The sequence below is a fragment of the Sus scrofa genome, chromosome 4 (assembly GCF_054392235.1).
Source record: "Sus scrofa isolate SSC_HxYL_T2T_F1_AM1 chromosome 4, Sscrofa_HxYL_maternal_Yorkshire_Landrace_v2.0, whole genome shotgun sequence".
NCBI lineage: Eukaryota > Metazoa > Chordata > Mammalia > Artiodactyla > Suidae > Sus > Sus scrofa.
In genome coordinates, this window is record NC_139386.1 from 128874986 (window position 1) to 128888274 (window position 13289).

The following is a 13289-nucleotide window of genomic DNA, read 5'->3' on the forward strand; positions in this document are numbered from 1 at the left end:
TAGAGGCCTGGGGTTGATTCATTCAAAAAATATGTGCTGCCTGCCAAGGATATATCCTCCCAACTAGGAACAAAGCAAACGCAAAACCACACATGGATCTTAGAGAACACAGAGCAACAGATTAAAGAAAAAGTAACAAATGTATATGTAATTGTGAACTGTGGCAAATTCTGGGAAGGAAAGCAGATTATAAGAATGTGTAACCAAGGCATCTGCCCTGTTCTGGGTTTCAGGGAAGGTTTCCCAGAGAATAGGACACCTGAGCTGGGATTGGTTATTTAATTTCACAGTGCCTCAGTCTTCTTACCAGTAAGATGGGGATAACCCCACCCCCTTGACTCACAGAGACCCTGTGGGAAGGGCAGTCACACACATGAAAGAAAGGCTTTACAAAAAAGCTTGATGTCCCCAAGAGTCCGCGTGTTCCTCTCTAGCCGGAGGCAGTTGTTCCCTGGCTTTTGCATCCGTCATCCAGCCGGGCGTTAGGCAGGCACTCAGCCCGCTGACCTTGGATCATTCTCCTCCACTCTGCCAGGCAGCTGGGTCAGACAGACCCCAGCTTAGCTTTGGTTCTGCCACTCACATCGACTCTGAATTTGTGGACATTACTTAGCTGCTGAGACTCACTTTTCTCATTGGTGAGATGGGGGCACCAGTAGTCCCAGCTCACGGCTTAAAGCTTGTGGAGCACTTAGCATCGTACTTGGGTTGTAGTTACTCCTAGACCAACTGTAGCTGCTGTTATTGTCATTGTTCCCTTTGCTAATTACTAACGCTTGCCAATTATTTCTTGGTAATAACTTTGGCCCTTCACTTCCATTTCCATTGCCACCATCCTCGTTATGTGACAGTAAGGCCATTGCCATAGCCTTCTAATCAGGGTCCTATGCTGGCTCTCATTTCTCTCGTTCATTCCACAAGGCTTCTGAATGAGCTTCCTAAAATGACAGAGTTTTACATATGTCATTTCTTTTCTTTAATGATATCACTGAAAAAATAGCTGCAGTTCATAGCACAAAGAGCTGAGATTCCTAATGCGGAGAGAGGTCCTAAAAAGAGATCATAAAAAGACTGACAAATGGATAGAAAAAAGGAAGTGAAAATTCCAAAAAAAGGAGAAACAAATAGCTACTAAACATGAAAAGAGCAGCTTCACTTATTATAAGAGAACTGCAAATCAAAATTGCACTACAATTCATATTTTACTCATCGGGTTGGAAAAAATTCAAAAGTTTAATACTTTCTGAAAAGGATGTGGGGAAATAGACATTTTCTTATGTTACTGGGGTGTATATATTGGTACACTCTCTATGGAAGGCAATTTGGCATTTATCAAAATTACAAAGCATATGCCCTTTCACTCAGCAATTTTACCTCTAGAAACTTATCTTACAGGTGTACGTACACATACCAGTGTACGGGAGTACTCTTTGCAGTATTGTTTGTAATAGTTTATAATAGGAAAGAGTTGGAAACCACCTAAATGTCCTTCGATAGCTCACTGAAGGAATAAATTATGGTGCATCTCTTCAAAGGAACGTCATGCACGCGTGTGGGGGAAATTAACAAGATATATTAAGTGAAATAAAACAAAGTGTAGACCTGTGGGTGTCGGATGTTACTTTCTGTGGGGGGCGTGGAGAATAACACACACACACACACACACACACACACACACACACACTTCGAGAAACCCTGGCAGGCACGCATATTAAGAGCAGTTGTTACCAGTGGTGGGAAGGCGACTGGCAGGTGCGAGAGAGTTGAGACTTTTCACCGTGTCGCATTTCATATACATATAATGGGGTGTATGTATGTATGTGTACATGTATATATATATATATATAATATACAATCTATTTAATTTGTGAACCATGTGTGATATATATACCATATGACCTAATCAAAAGTCATATGAAAAATAACCCTATTACTCATCTACTAATGTCCTGAGCACCTGCTCTATGCTAGGCACTGGAGATACACATGTGAAAATTGTTGGGGTGTGGTGGGAAGACTGTTGAACTTGCAGTGCGGATATCTGACTCAAATTCTAACGCTGCTTCTCACTCACTATGGATCTTGGCACACAGTTTGTTGAATGAATTTATGGTGGAAATTACTAACCTTTCTGAGTCTGTTTCCTCCCATAAAAATAGGGATAGAGACGCCTCCTACCCCACCCAGCTGTTGTGAGGACAATGACAGAATGTGGTTTCAGTTCTAGTAATAGTTAATGAGAACTGTTACATGCTAGGCACTTTCACATCTATTATATTATTTCCTTGACTCCTAATATTTATTTACTTACTCACGGATAAGGAAGTGCAGGCACTGGGGGAGCAGTGACTTGCCCAAAGTCTCTGTGTATATGAGTTGTTTTCTTGTCTTCATTGCTACCCTGACATGATGTGTCACTCAGCAGGTGCTCAGGGAATTTTGAAAATCTAGAAAAACCACCGTTTACCACTGTTCTCAGTGACACTTCAGAGCAGCAGAAAGTCAGTAAACTAGTTTCTAAATAATTCAGTTTAGAAATATACCAGCTGGTATGTTTAGCATTCATTGCACTAAATATTTTGGGAAAATCTAACCAAAATTAAAAGTTGGTGCTCCTAATGAGGTAGGGAAGATAATGACTAAGCCACGAAAACACCGAAAAGGAAAAGATAGAAACTGGTTCTTGGAGTTCCCATCATGGCTCAGTGGTTCACGAATCTGACTAGGAACCATGAGGTTGAGAGTTTGATCTCTGGTCTTGCTCAGCAGGTTAAGGATCCAGTGTTGCCGTGAGCTATGGTGTAGGTCGCAGATGAGGCTTGGATCCCGCATTGCTGTGGCTGTGGTATAGGCTGGCAACTACAGCCCCAATTAGACCTCTAGCCTGGGAACCCCTCCATATGCCATTGGTGAAGCTCTAAAAAAGACCAAAAAAAAAAAAAAAAAAAAAAAGAAAGAAACTGATTCTTGAGGAAGCTGCCCTTAGAATCTTGCAGACTTGCTGATGGTGCTGTCTTAGGGGAATGAAAAGTACATAAAATATACAAAATGACACAATTTAGAAAACATCTTCATTGGAGTAAAACGTATGTGCAGAGCAGTGCCTGACCAATCGGTTTTTTATAAGATAAGGGATAGTTACTTCTTATTAAATAGGAGACATCTAGGAGGTCTCATTGTGGTGCAGCGGCAACGAATCCAACTAGGATCCATGAGGATGCAGGTTCGATCCCTGGCCTCACTCAGGGTGGGGGATCTGGTGTTGCCATGAGCTGTGGTGTAGGTTGCAGACTCGGTTCAGATCCTGCGTGGCTGTGGCGTAGGCTGGCTGCTGTAGCTCTGATTCAACCCTTAGCCTGGGAGCCTCCAGAAGCCAAGGGTGTGGCCCTAAAAAGTAAAAAAGTAGAAATAAAAATAAATAAATAGGATACATCTATGTAACCAGCACCTGGATCAAGAAATAGACTGTTACCAGCACCTAGAGCCTCCTCGGGGTCCCTGTCCATCACCACCCACCCCTCAAGGTAACCACTGTCTTCACCTTGACCATCAGACGTCTGATGGTCTGAACTTCACATCAATGGAATTCTGTAGTATATACCCATTTGTGTCTAGTTTCTTTCACTCCACACCATATTTATGAGGGTCTTGCATCTTGTTGTGTGTAGACACAGGGCTTGCCTTCTTACAGTGGTCCACACAGGCCATATTTTTGAATGAGTCTTTTGGTGACCATGTGAACAGGGCGCTGTTGTGTACGTAACTGCGGATGGAATGGCTAAGTCATAGGTTCTATGTTAAAAAAGTAGATAAAGCCAAACAGTTTTCTCAAGTGTTGTAAACATTCTCTAATTTAGCTCTTCTGGTGGCAGTGAGGCGAGATCACATTGCAATTGCAATTTCTGGGATGATTAATAAGTTGAGTACCGGGAGTTCCCGTCGTGGCTCAGTGGTTAACGAATCCGACTAGGAACCATGAGGTTGTGGGTTTGATTCCTGGCCTCGCTCAGTGGGTTAAGGATCCAGCATTGCGGTGAGCTGTGGTGTAGGTCACAGATGAGGCTCGGATCCAGTGTTGCTGTGGTTGTGGTGTAGGCTGGCAGCTACAGCTCTGATTAGACCCCTAGCCTGGGAAACTCCATATGCCCTGGGTGTGGCCCTAAAAAGCAAAAAGACCAAAAAAAAAAAAAAAAAAGTTGAGAACCTTTTTATACATTTTTTGAATTTTTTTTTTGAGATACATCTGCTTGTCCCCTCTTGAGAAATGCCTATTGAAACACTCTGCCTACTTTCAGTCGGTTTTTTTCTGCCCATTTCCTTGTTGATTTGTGAGTGTTCTTTGCATATTCTATATAAAAGTCCTTTTTTTGGATATGTGTGTTGCAATGATCTTTTCTCACTCTACGGCTTGCTTTTTCACTAATAATATCTTGGGGATGAACAGGAGTTCTTAATTTGGGGGCTTTTTTTTTTTGGCCTGTGGAAGTTCCCAGGCGGGGGATGAAAAACCCCTGCGGTAGCTGTAACCTGCACCACAGATGCACCAACTTGGGAGCCTTAATCCCCAGCATCAGAGGGGAACTTCCAGGAGTTCTTAATTTTAACTGCAGCCTATGACCAGTTTTTCCTTTATGGTTAGTGATGTATGTGTTTAAGAAATCTTTGCCTACTTTAAAGTCACGAGGATCTTTCTGGATATTTACTTGACATGGATAATCTTTAGGAATCCATTTTTTGGTAAGGGTCAAGGTAGGGGGTCTTCTCCATGTGGGCGTTCAGTTAATCCAGCATCATTTCCTGAAAAGACAGACTACCCTTTTGCCAAGGCATCACATCAGCATCTTTGATGTAAATCAGGTGACCAGATGATAGACCTCTGCTTCTGGACTCTGTTCTGTCGGTTTGTCTGTCCTTGTTATCAGTGACTATTTCTGCAGCTTTATAATCGATCTGGATATGATACTCACTAGGCTCCTTTATTTTATTTTTTTAAACCCCACCGAGCCACTTTTACTGAAATACCACTTCCACCTCCCACTTGGCTTTTAATATGTCCAGGTGGGTGTGATTGATTTGCTTGTTCCCACGGCTTGGTCATTTGTGGATACCCAGGTCTTTGTCCCATTAAGCCCCTTTAAACTGAAAGCCAGCCAGGTGTCCGCAGACAAGTGAAGTAGATCTGCTGGGCAATTAAATCACCCGGGGAAGGCAGAGGGGTAGATGAGCTGGGTTGGCTCTCTTGTGCAGCACGGTGAGGCAGTGGTCGCCCTGCACCGGAGGACGGGCTTCTCGGGGGGAGGTACGACGACAGCCACACTCTGCCGTTGGGGCAGAGGAGGGCAGGGCGAGGTCAGCGCATGTAAATGTCGCGGGGGGGGGGGGTCGGCGGGGCTGCGCGAATAGGCTCGCCGGGGTGGGGCCGCCGAGCCGCAAATCACCAGTTGAGGGCCGGAGTGCGCGCCGCCCGCTCGGAGCCGCGCCTGCAGCCGCCGGGACCCGGGCCGGGCGGTCGCCGGAGCCGGGAGCCGGAGCGGCCGGACGCACAGGCGAGCTGCGCGCGGGCTTCTCGGCGGGCGCTCCCCACCGATCATGAGGGGCTCCGGGTCCGGGAGCCGCCGCGGCGTCGGGCGGAGCGCGCGGCGCTTCTGAGCCCAGCCGGAGAGCCCGGGCGCTGCGCAGGGAGGTGAGTCTCCGCCCGGGCCTCCGCGGCCTCCCGATCCCCGTGGAGGACCGCCTGGGAAGTTTGTGCGCGATCGTTAGGCTCACCGGGAGAATAGAGCCGGCGGCCCCCAGCCCCTCGCCAACTCGGGGACCCTAGTGGCTGGAAAGGGGGACGCGCCTGCGCCCCTAGGGGCCCGTGAAGCGGCTGGGCTATCCCAGACCCGGGCCGCGGCGGGAGGCGGGCGGCGCCTTGCAGCGAGCATCTCTGCTCTTGCTCTTGAGCGGCATCTTCCCGGGCGCTGGCCTCTCCCGACCCGCTGCGCCTCCCGTCGCTTCTCTTCCTGCTCCGGAGGCGGGCAGGGGTCGGGGGACGTGAGGGCCCAGGGGCTCCGCTGGAAGCCCGGGGCTTGGAGGAGACGCGTCTCTCCACTAATCTCTTGGAAAGTTTGCAAAGAAAGCGAAGGAGCCCGCCCGGTAACTGTTGACATCTCCCTCCCTCTCTGCCTTTGTTGAGAAAGAATGAATAGTTGGTTGTGTCGCTCCCTCGGCGTCGGAGAGGGGAGGGAAGGGGGGGGCGAAGGCCGGGAGGGAGGGGCGGTGGGCGCAACAGGAACGGGGTTCCGAGCTCAGCCAGTCCTTCCTGACCCGCTGAGTTTGATCAGGTGTAGACCCTTGGGGAGAATTCGAGTGGGCGCCAGAGCAGCTGACGAGGCGCTGTGTTTCGTGGGGAAGTACGGAGGGTCGTGGCTGGGGTTCCAGGGGGTGGAAAACTCCGGTTTGAGTATTAACTCGCTGAGCAAGGTGCGTAGGTGAAAGATCCTTCGCCTAACCTCGTGTCTGCTTTCACCTAAAGCCGTTAGCTGAGATAGAAAATAGAGCCATGCATTCAGAGTTTCTTTTAAACCTTGACTCTTATCTACCAAGGCTACACAAAAAATGAGAGGGAAGGTCATTTTGAGAGCGGATTATCTCCGAGGGTGTAGCCAAGTAGCAAGCAAGAACGGGGAGGGAGGGGAAGAGGGAGGCCTCGGTGCTGGGGGCAGCCTCGTCAGAGCCAGAGCCAGAGCGAGAGTCTTAAGAGGGAAGGGGCCGCCCAGTTAATAATGGGAAGCCACAGGCCAAGCGTGGTTGCACAGGAGTGTGCAAGGAGACATATGGAATTTAACTTAAACAGCTAGGCAATGGTTCCCTGATGCCCTGACTCCAATTTTCCCTAAACTGCCTCTGAGAAGCCTGACCTTTGCAGACTGACTAACCAAGCTCACAGTCTCCTCCTCTATAGTAAGGAGCGCTTGTCAGATGGATGCTAATTTTAAGAACCTTATCTTGTAGATCCTGTGCTGGGTGGCTTGACATGCAATCCGTGGAAGAATAATTCATACTTCAGTCATTTGGCTAGACTTCATCACTTACTTCCAAATAAAGGGATACCCTTAATTCCTCAGCCCAGGCAAAACTCCCTTCTAACTGGATAAGCCAATTTTATATGGATGGTTTTCCCATCCCCTCTTCCTGTCTGACTTTGCAGGGAAGATATTAAAAACTGCAGATCTGGATTGGCAACTCTCTGTCGTGGTCATCCTGGGGCAGCAGAGGTGTTTGTATTTCCGAGCTTAAAATATGATAGAAAGTCTTAAGCCCGCATCAGGGGACCAGCTGTGAAATTAACTTGGAAAAAATCTCTCCTTTCAGAAGTCAACTAGAACAATCCAAACAAGTGGGCTGCTTATCTCTGCCCCGACACGCATGTGCTCATCAGTTTCTCTGAGACGTATTTATAAGTAATGTCTTTATACAGACATTTCTGAGCACAGCCTCCGCCCAGGGGCAGGAAGGTAGCACATAGGTCGGGAGTTTGTCAAGCTCCCTCTTCTCCCTATCGAGATTTCAGCTCTTTGAACACTCACATGGGTCTCATATTTTCATATCAAGATGTAGAGTCTTTGACCTGTGTGTGTGTTTCAAGGTCTGGCCTTAGACCAAGTCAGGACGCTGTGTCTGTTGACCTGCATAGCAGAGAGAGGTGAGGTCAGATGCCCAGTCTCCTTTGGGCTTTTCTTTTAAAGACTGCATGGGGGTGGGGGCAGTTCCCATTGTGGTGCAGCGGAAATGAATTCGACTAGGAAATATGAGGTCTCGGGTTTGATTCCTGGCCTCGCTCAGTGGGTTAAGGATCCGGCATTGCCCTGAACTTTGGTGTGGGTCACAGATGTGGCTCAGATCCAGCATTGCTATGGCTGTGGTGTAGGCTAGCAGCTACAGCTCTGATTCAACCCCTAGCCTGGGAGCTTCCATGTGCCGCAGGTGCGGCCCTAAAAAGCATTTAAAGAAAAGAAAAAAAGACTGCGCGTGGGCTCCCTTCCTTCTTGGTTTGGTGTGGTTTCGTCTGTTGCACTAGGTTAAAACATGTCCCTCATCATCCTTCCTGGCTACAGCCTTCCCCAAAAACAGTGACTTCACTTGTGACCTCTTATTGCGGTAGGGAGACAATGATGCCAGACAGACATGGTCCCAGCCCTGCTTAGAGGAGACCTGCCATTTTTTGAATCCTTGCTGTATCCTGAGGGCTTTCCATTCACAAGTGCATTTTCTTTTCGCAACAACCCCATGAAATGGGTGTTGTTAACCCATTTTCTACAAATGAGAAACTGTCAGAGAGGTCGAGTCACTTGTCTCCGGCTACACAGTAAGTCAAGGCTGGGGTGGGGATTTGAACCCGTGAATGTCTTACTTCAAAGCCTACGTCCTGAGTCACGCCATATTCAGTTTTCAAAAATGAAATAATACGTCAGATGTCCATGATGACTAGGAGCATTGAAGTAGAAGCTTCCCCGAGCGAGTAAAGAAAACGTGGGAGCCAGAAACTGGAGACTGGCCTTGGGTGTCCCTATGCCTCCCAGTCACGTGTCCCCACCTCAAGACCCTCATGGTTGCCGACCCCCGCCTGGAATGCCCTTCGATCCTCTCTTGGCTGGTTCCTTCTCCTTTCCCGGGTCTCATGCCATTGATACCTCTTCAGAGAGGCCTTCCCAGACCCCCGCTAGTCTCAAGTAGCCCCACATCCCCAACAAGTGTATCCTATCATTTTATCCCATTTCACATTCTTTTTTTTTTTTTTTTTTTTTTTTTTTTTTTTTGTCTTTTTCTGGCCGAGCCCGCGGCATATAGAGGTTCCCAAGCTAGGGGTCGAATTGGAGCTGCAGCCGCCGGCCTACATCAGAGCCACAGCAACACCAGATCCGAGCCGCCTCTGCGACCTACACTATAGCTCACGGCAATGCCAGATCTTTAACCCACTGAGCGAGGCCAGGGATCGAACCCACAACCTCGTGTTTCCTAGTCAGATTCGTTGCTGCTATGCCACAACAGGAATTGCCCATTTCACGTTCTTTAGGGCACTTCTGACGGGGCTGTTACCTAGCTTGTTTTCTTGTCTGCGCTGGATTGCTCCCAGCACGGCGCTGGCTCTATGAGAGCAGGACTTTGGGCTGTTACATCCTCAGCTCTCACACGCTGCCCATCCTCAGAACGCGTATTGCCTGGATGGACTTCATTTGCCTTCTCTAGAAAAAGGAAGGCGCTTGATTTTCTGAGCTCCCGTCTGCCTATCACATGCTGCCTAGTAGGCAAAAGTGCTTGAGGGGCTTCTCTGTCACATGGAAAGTATGTACCTTGAACCTAGATTCCATGCCCTTCTGCCCCTGGATTGCCCCCAGGTTCCTAGAGACTGGAAAAACTAACAGTAAATAAAACTCAAGTAGGAAACAGAGCGACCAACAGACTGCAAATGAGATTCTGCCACCTGTGGTTCGCGCTTGCATCCCCTGCCCCATGTTTGGGTTTTTTGGGTTTTGTTTGTTTTTTAAAGGTATGTCCTCCCCCACTGTTGGATGGGTTCAAGCTTGACACAGAGCCCAGGCTGGAGCCAGTCTTTCCAAGTGACAAGACACAGGGCAAGGCTGTGTTTGAATGGGGAGGAGCCCCACGTCAGGGGCGGAAGCTAAAGGAGAGCCGGCCTGTGCATTTCCAATTGCAGCGCAGTTAAGAGCTCTCGGGAAACCTCAGCTCGCATGCTCGCCCTCCAGTTATTAACCTCTGCTTCCCAGCCTTCCTCAGGGAGGCCTTTCCTGGCTGCTAGATTTAATCGAGACCCCCGTCCCCACTCCGCGTGCTCCGCGGCACTGGGAATTGCCAGCACGTACAGTGGTCCTTGCTGTCTGCTTCCTCCTTAGGGGAGGAACCTCTCTTGTTTCTGCTGTTTATGTCCCCAGCACCCAGCACAGTGCCCGCCACATGGAAGGCCCTCCTTCGATGTGTGTTGAATGGAAGAATGAGTGGATTCTAATTTGGACTGAGTGGTACTTTGTTACTGTCATTCTCTTCTGTGCCCCAGGAGCTAATCTCAGTGTCAGTTGCTCTGTACCAAAGAGGCCCACTTAGCCCCGTGATGCTCAAACCTGGCTCCACACTGAGCAATACCACGGCGCTTCAGAGGGACTGGTGCCAGGGTCCTTCCCACCGAGATTGTCATTTCCTTGGTCTGGCTCACGGCTTGAGCGGCAGGAGTTTCAAAGCATCTCCTGGGGTCTCACGCGCAGCCAGGTTGAGAATGGCCGCTTTAAGTTTTCGGAACTCACCTGTGTTGATCTTTAAACCCTTGCAGCAGCCCAGGTGAGAGAGGGCAGGGTTATAATTCAGGAATATTGCATGGTTCCCAGTGACTCCAGAGGTGTGTTCCCGCCTGCTCTCCCATCTGATAATAACAAGCTCAGGGATTTGCTCTCTGGTTTAAATAGTCCCTTTACGTTGATGACTCTTAAAAATCTACACCTTGTCCTGCCTCCAAGCTGCACGTACCAGTACCTCACCTGCTAGACCCACTGTGCTGCTGCTCCCTCACACCCAGCAGCCCCAGCTGTGAGCTTGTTACCGTCCCGCCTGCAGAGGTCCCCTCTAGGGCTCCTCAGCCTGTGACAGCATGCACCTGTCCTCCCGCGGCTGTGGCTCCTCCTTCCAGCCAGAGGCCTCGAGCGCCTGGCCCCTCGCTCTGCCCTGCCTGCCCCTGGCCCCTGTCCCAGGTCCGAGCTCTCCCTCCCTCCTTGCCTGCTCGTTGCTGGCAGCCTGACCGACCTCCCTTCTGGCCCCTCCACGCGCAGACTGGATCCCGTCCGTCTCTTCCAGAGGTTCCCTAGCACTAGCGGTCCAGTTCAGACACCTCAACACACACAGCCTTCGGGACTTCATGATCTGCCCCGAAGCTGTGTGTGTGTCCAGGAAATGCTTCTGGACTTGACTTGAGCCGCACTGCGACTCAGTTTCCTGAGCCCGTGGGTCGCCTCCCAGCCCTTACCTGTCTCCTGGGACTGCACCCCTTGGAGAGCGTTTCCCTGCGGCTTTCAGCCTTTCCACACCTTCACCCCCCGAGCTCCTCCTTGAGCCTTTTTGTCAAAATCACTTGTTCTTCCGCCCGGCACATTAAGGGTCCAGCTGGCGAGCTGTATGACAGTTGACCCTTGGACAGCTTGGTTCGAACTGCCTTATTATATGCAGATATTTTTCCGTAGTAAATACTACACAGTCTGTGGTTGGTCGACTCTGGATGGAGAGAACCACGGATACAGGGGTCCGACTATAAATTATTTGTGGATTAACCTTACTGCATTATTTAGGGGTCAGCCGTATTCTCTGAGTTCACAGTCGGGGACTGGGGTTTATGCCTCTTTGGTTCTCTGAGTGTCTTATCTGGAGTAGGCGCTTCAACGTTCCTTGAATCCAAAGGAGGAAGGGCAGGTGTTACCATCCCCAGGGACCACGCGGAGGTGAGGATAACTTGCCGAAGGGCTTTATAAAGCACTTTGGCTCAGCCTTGAAAGAGACCCTGGATAAGCGGAGAGGAAACAGGCCACCTCCCCGGAATGCTTGCCTGTCATCCTAGCCTGGGAATAGACGTGAGCAGCAGGGTGGGCCCTTGTACATAAAGAGATTCTGTGCGGGCTTCGGGCCTCGCCACTGGGTTCTTGGATGTGATCCAGGCCTGTCTCTGGCGACGGGAGGGGCTGAGAGCCTGAGCAGGTGAGAGTTCGTGGCCGTGAGGGTGTGCGTGCAGGTGAGGGCATCACCTGCGGTCAGGCCGAGAGGGCAGGGCGTTTGCCTTCTTTTCTAATAACGGTAATTAACATGGAGCAAGTGCTGACAGTGTGCCAGGTCCAGGCCAGGCGCAGGTGGGCCCTCGCGGGGACGCGGTCATGGTTCTGCATCCGCTGGGGGCCAGGCCATCTGTGGGGTGCCAGTTAGACGTGGAGCACACAGGCTCTGGAATGACCAGGGCTGACCAAGGCCTGAGGACAGGGCTCGGATTAGATGCCTTGAGTGAGGCATCACCCTCCACCCCCCACCCCCACCCCCGAGAGCGCAGGTGTCTCTCTGCCTCCTATGGAGGCGGGATGGCTGATTATTGTCCTTTGTTCCCTGGCCGCACTCTGCTGTCTTTATCTGGGGTCCACCTCTCACACTTGGAGCTTCTGGAAGGCTCTGTTCTTCTTGATCGTCTCCAAGCCACCTCCCAAGTCCCCAGCTCCTTTGCAGAACTGCCTCATTGCTGTGGTGCCTGTGAGAGGTGACTGTCACCCCAAGCTGTTCCCTATGCTGTGGGAAGGGTGGGCTCTGAGGAGTGGGGGCTGCAAGGCTTGAGGACAGACCACAGAGCAAAGAGATGTTCGTTTCACCGGCCTGGGGACCTCCAGTGCTTTGGGCTCAGCGCTGCAGCTGTGAGAGCGCAGATTCTGGATCCTTAGGTCTCCAGGGACTAGCCCTCATTTTATTCAGGCTTGAGTTTTCTTGGTCTCTATGTATTGGCCTTAGAAACGTCATGCAATTTGGCTTAGATCAAAACCATAGTAGTTTGTTGGGGGCGGAGGTGCTGGCCTTGCTCTGGGAGAACATTTTGTAGCTGGGAACAATTGTCGGGGCTACTTTTTTTTTTTTGCTTTCTAGGGCCGCACCCATGGCATGTAGAGGTTCCCGGGCTAGGGGTCAAATCAGAGCTGCAGTTGCTGGCCTACAGCACAGCTACAGCCACGCCAGACCTGAGCCGCATCTGCAACCTACACCACTGCTCACAGTAACACTGGATCCTTAACCCACTGAGCGAGGCCAGGGATGGAACCCGCATCCTCATGGGTACTAGTTGGGTTCTTAACCTGCTGAGCCACAACGGGAGCTCCGGGGCTACTTTTGTCCGTGGCATTTTCCTTTTCTCCCCCTGCCCCTTTTCCTCTTCTTTCTTCTCCACCCTAACTCTTCCCTGACTGTACAGAAACCCATGCACATTGCTTCGCCCTGGTGGCGGCAGGCGGGTCCCTGACCCCTGTGCGGGACAGTGCGCGTGGAGCCCCCACCCCAGTGGCCTTCCTCTCTGGCTGAGCCCACTGATGTATGGAGGAGTGGCTCCCCTCCTGACCCCTGCCCGCCTTCATTAATTAGTGCACATTGACTTATTTATAAGCACCAGGTCTTTGCCAGAAGAAGTCCATCCCATCTCTCCGGGCAGCACAACTGAGGGGCTGGTCTGGCAGCCAAGGCGTTCGAGCAGCTCAGGAATTCCAAACATCTCCGCCTGTTCTTATCAT

At 50.5% G+C, this 13289-nt stretch overlaps 1 protein-coding gene across 14 annotated transcripts in view; it reads left to right on the forward strand.

The window, feature by feature from the left end:
* The window catches only part of BCAR3 (BCAR3 adaptor protein, NSP family member), a 246554-nt gene that overhangs the window by 123788 nt on the left and 109477 nt on the right, over positions 1 to 13289 (forward strand). For 4 of the 14 annotated variants that reach the window (XR_014844764.1, XR_014844767.1, XM_085023988.1 and 1 more), the window contains exon 1: positions 5483 to 5683. The exons of 7 other annotated variants lie outside the window; for them this stretch is intronic. Coding sequence is in view for 1 of the 7 variants with exons in the window: in XM_021090185.2 (XP_020945844.2) it covers positions 5221 to 5299 (79 nt within the window). In the remaining 6 variants the exon portion in view is untranslated. Of the gene's footprint in view, positions 1 to 5218; positions 5300 to 5482; positions 5684 to 13289 lie in introns of those variants that run through there. 3 more of the 14 variants (XR_014844766.1, XM_085023989.1, XM_021090185.2) reach the window with 1 other exon arrangement.